Source organism: Anopheles darlingi, chromosome 2 (assembly GCF_943734745.1).
Source record: "Anopheles darlingi chromosome 2, idAnoDarlMG_H_01, whole genome shotgun sequence".
Lineage (NCBI taxonomy): Eukaryota > Metazoa > Arthropoda > Insecta > Diptera > Culicidae > Anopheles > Anopheles darlingi.
In genome coordinates, this window is record NC_064874.1 from 23,059,403 (window position 1) to 23,066,902 (window position 7,500).

A 7,500-nucleotide genomic window follows, 5' to 3' on the forward strand; every position below is an offset into this window, starting at 1 on the left:
AAGGGAACGATGGTGATGGTGAGAGTGATCCCGATGATCATTCGCGCGCTGTACTAACCACTGGGAGCCGCGTACTGTTGATGTCATACAGGTAGATGTGATCGGACCCCAGATTGGTCAATAGCTCCGTACCGTCCGGACTGAACGTGACGTAAGTGGTCGCTTTCTGGTTGAACTGATTGTACCCTTCCTTGCTGCTCAGATACCCAGGACAGAAATACTTCACGCAACCATCCCTCGGGAGATTGTCTTCCGTATTCGGTACCGTCTCCTGATTGACCTCGTACTGCTTCACCTAGAAAGGCAAGCGAATGTTCAAGCAAATGTCTTAGCAGGCCTTGGCTAACGCTGGCAGGATGCTTCATACCCTGGTCAATGAAATCATTCGTCGATCGTACACCCGTGTGTAGATGTCGTTCGCACCGATGGCCATCATTTCCGGCCGCAGTGGGTTGATGGCGATACACTTCACCTCCGGCATGCTGATGATGTTGTTCTTCAGATCGATCAGTACATTCGCGTCCTGTCGATCGCAACCGTGCTGCTGGCGTAGATCGTGCTGCAGCACCATACCGTCTTCGGCCGCCGACCAATAGAGGTGCATATCCGTGGGAGATGTTTCCAGTCGCTTCACGCGCTGCATGTGACAGGTACACTTTCGGATCGGACTATCGTTCTGCCGGCTTACGTCGAAAACGAACGTTTTGCAATCGCCGGCACCGGTTGCTAGCAGCGAGTTGCCCCGTTTCGGAAGGAACTATCCAGTGAAGAGAGAGCGAGAGAGAGAGAGAAAATCAATTAGTACACTCGACGTTGTCATGGCCACCAAAGTTTCTTACCTTCACCGAGAAGATGTTCCCTTCGTGGGGTGTGAGCAGATCGTACAGCTGCTTGTGCCGGAACGGATCCCACAGCATCACGTGAAAATCGTCGGAGGCCGATGCTAGGATGCAACCGTTCTCGCTCCACTCGAGACAGTTGACACACCCATTGTGTCCCTTCAGTTCCGTCTCCAGCTCGATGTTATCCACGAACTGGGGTGCGGTTCGAAGCCGATTCCGTAGCACATACTCGACATCCCCGTAGGCACGGTCCGTCAGCATCTGGGTTACGTTGGTGACGCATCCATACTGCTGTTTTCGTTTCATCCTTACCGTTTAGCCAGGCCACCGTCTTATCGAACACGGTAGCTGCTATCAACGCTCGAGAAGATCGCTCGGTGTACTTCCCAAAATTCTCAGCAAATACTAGATTTCAAACAAGACCTCAGCAACACCCGCTATGTCACGGTGACAGTAGAAGAGACGGCCTTCTCCTCACCTTCTCCTTGCAAACGGGGAGCTTCTTCTTCGATTTGTTTTTGCTTTTCACTGCGTTATCTTCTCCTCCTCTATGCTAATGCATCATCACCACCACCACCTCCAACATCGGAAGATGCAATCACACGGGGAGGTGGACGATCGCAATTGGATGATCCAGCAGTAAACAAATCAGCTCACACGCACGTCCTCCGGGAACGGTTTTCAAGGATATCCGGGTCAACGTTATTGTGCACCGGAATCTAGAAGCTTCACCAACGTATACTACGATTCCTCGGCCTGCTATTCACGTTATTGCAACAAATCGTCGCTGATTGCAGCGGATTATGCGTAAAAACTGCATGTGTCGGGCATAGAAGAAGAGCCCGACTTTCCGCTCGCAGATCGCTGCTGCCACGAATCACATCGCTCGAGTTGATTGTTTTGCGTATTTCACTGACCTGCTGATATCAGTTGTGCACTGCTGTGTGGTTTTACCGTATCACCGCGTCGCCCGGTGCAGCTAAACTTCGCAGGAATGCAACGAACTCGTAATGCACCGATATTGTCAACAAACCGCAAAAAAATGCATCCGCCAAATCAAAACATTGGCCGTGAGTGCCAAGAAGCGTTACCAACCGAAAGCGTTACTATCGCTAGCTAATCGAACTTTTGTGGTCAATTTCCACTGCTTTCAAAGTGACGGAACGTATTTCATCTTTACAAAACTATATTATTCTTTATTATGTTGGGATGCTACTACTTAAGGCGTAAATTTAAAATGCAAATCCCAATTCGAACCGGCTTTTGCGCATAAATGAGTTCCCCTGGCCGAACTGTCAGCTGTCACCGTGAGTGGCGGTTTGTTTACTGATGATGTGTCAACGCAGTGGACTTGACGAAATCTGTTTTTCTGGCTAAATTTTTTAAACTTTTGATGATAAAATGCAGTGGAATCGCTGAGTATTATCGGCCCAGTTTCGGTGTGTGCGCAGTATTCAGTGTTGATCAGTTGGCCACCGCTCCAGGATGGAGGAAAAGGGCATCGCCCCAAGCGGTAACGAGCTTTTCAGCTTACCGCCCGGACCCGCAACTTTATGTTTCGACAAAAACGAATTCATGAAGGTCTCCGTCGACACCAGCCTCAGCCAAACACGTACACCTTACTAAACTTCCACCCTTCACCCTCGTTACAGAAAACCTTCTCGGTCGATGAGTTCCTGCACGAGAATCGGAATGCGGGCAGTCTGGAGATCATCCGCGATGATCTCGGACTGTATCTAAAGGTTTTGCGATCGGCTATGATCGAGCTGATCAACCAGGATTACGCGGATTTCGTCGATCTGTCCGCCAATCTGATCGGACTGGATGAGCAGATCGAAGGGATTCAGGGACCGCTGGAGAAGCTACGGGCAGAGATCGCTCTCGTCAAGGCTGCCCTCGAGAGCAGTATGCACGAGATTGCCAACTGTCTCGAGCAGAAAAAGGCTCTGCGGGGTCACAAAAAGTCACTCCAAAGTTTGGCCCGATGTCAGGCTTCACTGGAGAAGCTCGAGACGATGCTACGGAGGGATGAGCAGCAGCAGCAACGAGAACCTGTGGCGGTAGCCGTGGCCATCAATGCAACCCTTCTCGAACGTGCCGCACTCGAATCGATCCAGTTACAGTTTAACATTAAGTTCTGTAAAGATTTCCTCGACCCATCCAAGCAACAGCTGGCGCAGGAACTGTGGAATGAACTGTTGGGTCGACTGCAAGAGTATTTTCTGCGAGCACTGGATGACCCCGAGCCTAAAGAGCTCGAACGCTGCCTTCGCATTTACTGCACACTGGACGAGTGTCGTACGGCAGAGACCGTGTTTCGACGCGAAATCGTGGCACCATTCATGAACCGGGTCATCTCCGAGACGAGCCTCCAGAATTCGCCCCAAGGCTTGACCGGGATCTACAATCAGATACTGGACTTTGTGTCGATGCGCATGAAGCACCTGTGCCAGCTTACGAAACGGAACGGTAAAGTGAAGGGCTACAGCTTCGTAGTGAACGCCTTTTGGGCGGAAGTGGAACGTCGTATGGAGACGAACATGTCATCGATCTTCGCTCCCGGCAATCCCGATGCGTTCTATCAAAAGTACAAGTGTACACTGGAGTTTCTCGAGCGAATCGAACTGATCCTGGACGATGCGGAAGATGTGGCCCAGTTTAAGGCGCACGCCCAGTACCGTAGCTTCCAGGTGCGCTGGAATTTGCCGGTTTACTTTCAGATCCGTTTTCAGGAGATCGGTTCCACGTTCGAGGCCAGCTGTAGTGGTGCGATCATCGATCGGCAGCAGATCCTCGGTACCACCACCATTTCCGCCTCCCAGTTCAATGTGGCGCAATTTTCCGGCGCACTGACCGCCATTTCCCGCTGTTGGCAGGAAGGTATCTTCCTGTCGCAGCTATTCCATCGTTTCCTTAAGCTAACGCTACAAATTCTTGCCCGTCTTGCGGTCTGGTGTGATGGCGCAATCGTGGCCAAAATCGATGATCCGACGATCACCGGCGTGGAACAAGCACAATCGATTCGAATACGATTCCTCGTCGCGCTCTACTCCGATCTGGGCAATATCGTGCTAAAGATCCCTTCGATCGTGAACCTAGCAGCAGACAAAAGCTCTTCGTTAGGAGTACCACGGGCCGAATTAGAAGCCGCTCTCGGTGAATGTGGCACACTGTTCCGTACGAAGCAAACACACGTTCAACGTTCGATCGTACAGGAGCTTATAGCGAGCAGTTTAGTGCCACTGAAGCAGGCTAGCGACATTCCACGATTGTATCGGAAAACGAATCGTGAACTGCCGAGTCGCTGCTGCCCGTACGTAGAGCAAGTGCTCGCACCAACGGACAGCTTTAAGCGAACTTACGACTCGATGATCGTTGGCGATGCGATGCGAGAGTTTCTGTGTGGCGTCTACAGTCACGTCACTGTGCAGTAAGTACCGAACGGTCCGGTCACTTTACCAACGATGGCCCAGTTCTAACAACCTCGTATCTTCTTCGTTTTCCAGATACTACCAGGTGATCGACGAAGTGATCACGTCCGTACAGAAGACCGAAGAATCGTTGCGTCGTTTAAAGAATCTGCGCGATCGAAATACCGGTGGCAGTGCTGGTGGACAGCAGCCCGTTGCCGGCAGTTCGGCTGCACCGACCGATGATGACAAAATCCGGCTACAGCTGCAGGTCGATGTGATGCACTTTGCGCGCTACATCAAAGAGGAAGCCCAGATCCCTTGGCAGCAAATCGACAAGCTACCGGAGCTGATCCAACTAGCCGAGGAAGCCATCAAAGGGCGCCCGGGGTTGGAAGGAAGTCAAACCAGCATCGCATGAATGCATCGTTGCTAGCAAAAACCAAAACCACCCCCGGCCGCAGTACATTTTCGGTCATTTCCAGTTGTTGCTTGATAGGAAACGATAAGGTTGGAGTCAATAAATTATTGGAAAACATAAAAATTACTTCGCTGTTTAGCTGTTTTATCTCTGATCTAATCGTCTCCTTCTGCATCTTCTTTCATCATCTGCTCGATAAGCTTCTTGCGTTCCTCGGCCTGGCGCAACTGCCGTAGTACGAGACTTTCGTAATCCCGTTCCGTTATGGTACCACCGCCAGTGGATCGTCCTCCAGCTTTCTGTTTCGTTGCCGGTGGTGCCTCACCGACCCATTCCAGTGTACAAGGATTATCCAGTCGTCCCTTCTCGTACGTTACCGCCATCTCGGCCGCGTCCTTCTGTTTAAACTCTACCAAAGCGCTACCGTTCTTCCGGGGACTCATCACAAGTGCATTCAGGTCACCGTATTTGTTGAGAAATTTGCGTAAAATCTCTTCCGTGTAACCTCCATTGCCGGTGTCAGTTTTGTCCGCCTTCCAGCGTATCTTTACGCGGTGTTGCGATGGATCCCACGATGGTGCTGCCGCCGTTTGTATAAGCCGCAGTTCCTCTTGCAGCTGTTGGCGCATCAATTCTTGCTCTTCTTGGATCAACTTTGAGCCTTCTTTGCGTAACCGATCAAACTCCTCCTGGAACAGTTCCTCCGGTGTTTTATTGCTGGCCGTTTTGTATCCCCCGGTGGCCTCTTCCCGTGCTCGTCGCTCTCGCTCCTCGAGATCCGCCTTCAGTTTCTGTCGCTTGCCATCGAGCTGTTTCGTGCGTAGTTTTGCCGCTTTCTTTGCGTTCAGTAGCTTATCGTATGCGGCACGGGCTGAGGTATCGAGCAGGATTTCGAGGGCCTTCGAGAGCTCCTGGAAAAGCTGGGCTGCCTTCGGGTTGTCGGGGTTTTTGTCCGGATGGCATTGTAGTGCCTTTTTGCGGTACGCTTTCCGGATCTGTAACGAGCGGGAATTCGTTAGCTATCGGTGAGATTTGGTGGCAAACACATGCTGGACCTACCTCCTGTTCCGTGGCTCCAATGTCCACCTCGAACAACCCGTACAGGTCGGTATCACTAAACTTCTTCACATCCACCATGGTTCCGGGTTTCCGCTTTTTTAGCAGCAGGCGCCGGCTTCAAGGACAAGGTCAAGAAAAATTCGAAGAAATCCGAGTAAACAAAGCGCGGTTTGACAGTTTCGCAACTGTCATTCGCTGCCAGTCAAAACAAGAGCGCGGTTCCGCAACTCATCTTCCTTTTTAAAAATCCGGCCGGCTCGCGACGATTTTCCGGTTTTGTGAAATTCCAGTGCATTCCGCAATCCCCCATTGAAATGTTTTCCTTCCGACGCGAAATAGATTTCACCGGTTACACGCTCATCGTACCCTCGGTTAGTGTCGGGAACGTTCCGCAGCTGGCGGTGGATGTGATAATCGAAACGTTGAAACTCGATCCGGTCGGCCAGCTATGGCATCCGGCGCTCATTCCGGTCATCGGTGCACCAGCCTTCGAACACGAACCGGCAGATTTTGTGTCCACCTCGGCGGAGCTGTATCTATCAGAGGAGAAACACCTTGCGGTACTCCAGCTACGGGCACCGCTCGTCGGTAACGCACAGCAACGCGCTTTCCTGGAACAGTTGGCCGATTTTGTACGCGATCGTCACTTCACAGAGGTGCTACTGCTGGCCAGCTGTTTTGCACACGAGAAATCCAATGTCCGTACGGCACCGTTCAGTTATGTGGCGAATGAAATGTACGAACGAGCGGACGATGCCGGATCCCGACGCCTGACGGAAGATGGTGGACGATGGACGAAACACACGGGAGGCGTTATTCACGGAGGAGGATTCGGTGCAAAGCTGCTGGAGCTGCTGACCGAGCGGAGTATCGCCGGTGTCCTGCTGTTCATGTACGTCTCCGAGGGTGACAACACAACCGAGGGTCTTATGCTAGCCCGGATGCTGCACACGATCAGCGGAGAACGCTTGCTGCCGGCCGGTGCACAGGAATTCGATTTTCGGTGGCCCAAATCATGGCAGCATCTCTTCGGAAGCTCCCATCCACGGTCTTTATACTGAGCGCTCTAGATGCTGGACAGGTGTTTGGTGTTGGGATGGCGTTATGATGGATTTAATAAAATTAATTCGTACTTTTTCGGATGCATTGCTTGGATAAAGAAAAGTCGGAAACGGAAAGCGAATATTTCATTGAAAATAGAAAAAGTCTTATTGCATGTTTTTCTTTCTTTTGAAATAGTATTTTAATGCTTAATGCTAAAACTTAAATATTATCAGGCTTAGCAGTACAACACATCTCACAAGAACGGTCAACTAGGGCTGGCTGTACAGAGAAGCTTTCTAATCACCTTTACGGAGAAGAATAGTTGGCCTCTCGATGATTGTAGGTTCTAAACACACAAGTTGCCAGAAGTATTTACAGGTTCGTTAAGCAATGGCCAAGATATGATTATCTGTACAAGAAATATATGTACAAAGCGAAGCCACATCTACCACACGCCCTCTAGTACGTCTACCTATAAGTGAATGCATTGAACTCGTTGCAGTAATCGATACTAGGATCACTTGGATCGTTGCGTAGGAACCGATTTGTGTTTAGTAGGATGTAGGATTTCGATTTCGTATCGTTTTAGCGGCGCTATAGCTATTTATTGCAGGGAGGATGAGCAACTTTTCTATCCAGAAAGGGATTATGCGGATGAATGTTAGTTGTTGGTGTTGTTCTCGTCTCCGGCTTTTCGATTACTCTCTTCCAGTTACCTCTTCGC

The 7,500-nt window shown here is 50.6% G+C and overlaps 6 protein-coding genes across 12 annotated transcripts in view; 3 read left to right on the forward strand and 3 right to left on the reverse strand.

The window, feature by feature from the left end:
* Positions 1-1,847, reverse strand: part of LOC125950190 (WD and tetratricopeptide repeats protein 1) — a 4,048-nt gene extending 2,201 nt beyond the window's left edge. Inside the window, exons 1-3 of the mRNA XM_049677938.1 lie at positions 840-1,847; positions 368-757; positions 59-295 (exon numbers count right to left, since the gene is read on the reverse strand). Coding sequence (XP_049533895.1) covers positions 59-295; positions 368-757; positions 840-1,148 — 936 coding nt within the window. The 5' untranslated portion in view covers positions 1,149-1,847. The remainder of the gene's footprint in view (positions 1-58; positions 296-367; positions 758-839) is intronic.
* The window catches only part of LOC125950219 (uncharacterized), a 486,985-nt gene that overhangs the window by 117,449 nt on the left and 362,036 nt on the right, over positions 1-7,500 (forward strand). The gene's annotated exons all lie outside the window — the stretch shown is intronic.
* Positions 2,185-4,791, forward strand: LOC125950183 (conserved oligomeric Golgi complex subunit 2). Its single transcript, XM_049677924.1, has 3 exons — positions 2,185-2,423; positions 2,495-4,272; positions 4,349-4,791. The coding sequence occupies exons 1-3, from the start codon at positions 2,328-2,330 to the stop codon at positions 4,671-4,673; spliced, it is 2,199 nt and encodes a 732-aa protein (XP_049533881.1). The 5' UTR covers positions 2,185-2,327; the 3' UTR covers positions 4,674-4,791.
* On the reverse strand, positions 4,774-5,861 carry LOC125950207 (dnaJ homolog subfamily C member 17). Its single transcript, XM_049677976.1, has 2 exons — positions 5,733-5,861; positions 4,774-5,668 (listed from the first exon to the last, which is right to left on the reverse strand). Exons 1-2 carry the CDS (start codon positions 5,808-5,810, stop codon positions 4,829-4,831), a joined length of 918 nt encoding a protein of 305 aa, XP_049533933.1. The 5' UTR covers positions 5,811-5,861; the 3' UTR covers positions 4,774-4,828.
* Positions 5,937-6,918, forward strand: LOC125950215 (proteasome assembly chaperone 2). The gene has a single exon (XM_049677983.1). It carries the CDS (start codon positions 6,047-6,049, stop codon positions 6,791-6,793), a length of 747 nt encoding a protein of 248 aa, XP_049533940.1. The 5' UTR covers positions 5,937-6,046; the 3' UTR covers positions 6,794-6,918.
* The window catches only part of LOC125950165 (protein winged eye), a 111,428-nt gene continuing 110,843 nt past the window's right edge, over positions 6,916-7,500 (reverse strand). For all 7 annotated transcript variants that reach the window (XM_049677863.1, XM_049677869.1, XM_049677866.1 and 4 more), the window contains one exon: positions 6,916-7,500. This exon is cut by the window's right edge and continues 1,746 nt beyond it. The gene's annotated coding sequence lies outside the window, so the exon portion shown is untranslated.

Excerpts from the sequence above, each read along its gene's own strand:
- LOC125950207 (XM_049677976.1), bottom strand. The coding sequence starts at position 5,810 with ATGGTGGATGTGAAGAAGTTTAGTGATACCGACCTGTACGGGTTGTTC. Across the intron at positions 5,669-5,732 it reads TTGGAGCCACGGAACAGGAG|ATCCGGAAAGCGTACCGCAA; the intron begins GTAGGTCCAGCA and ends CGCTCGTTACAG.
- LOC125950183 (XM_049677924.1), top strand. The coding sequence starts at position 2,328 with ATGGAGGAAAAGGGCATCGCCCCAAGCGGTAACGAGCTTTTCAGCTTA. Across the intron at positions 2,424-2,494 it reads ACAAAAACGAATTCATGAAG|AAAACCTTCTCGGTCGATGA; the intron begins GTCTCCGTCGAC and ends CCCTCGTTACAG. Across the intron at positions 4,273-4,348 it reads TACAGTCACGTCACTGTGCA|ATACTACCAGGTGATCGACG; the intron begins GTAAGTACCGAA and ends TTCGTTTTCCAG.
- LOC125950215 (XM_049677983.1), top strand. The coding sequence starts at position 6,047 with ATGTTTTCCTTCCGACGCGAAATAGATTTCACCGGTTACACGCTCATC.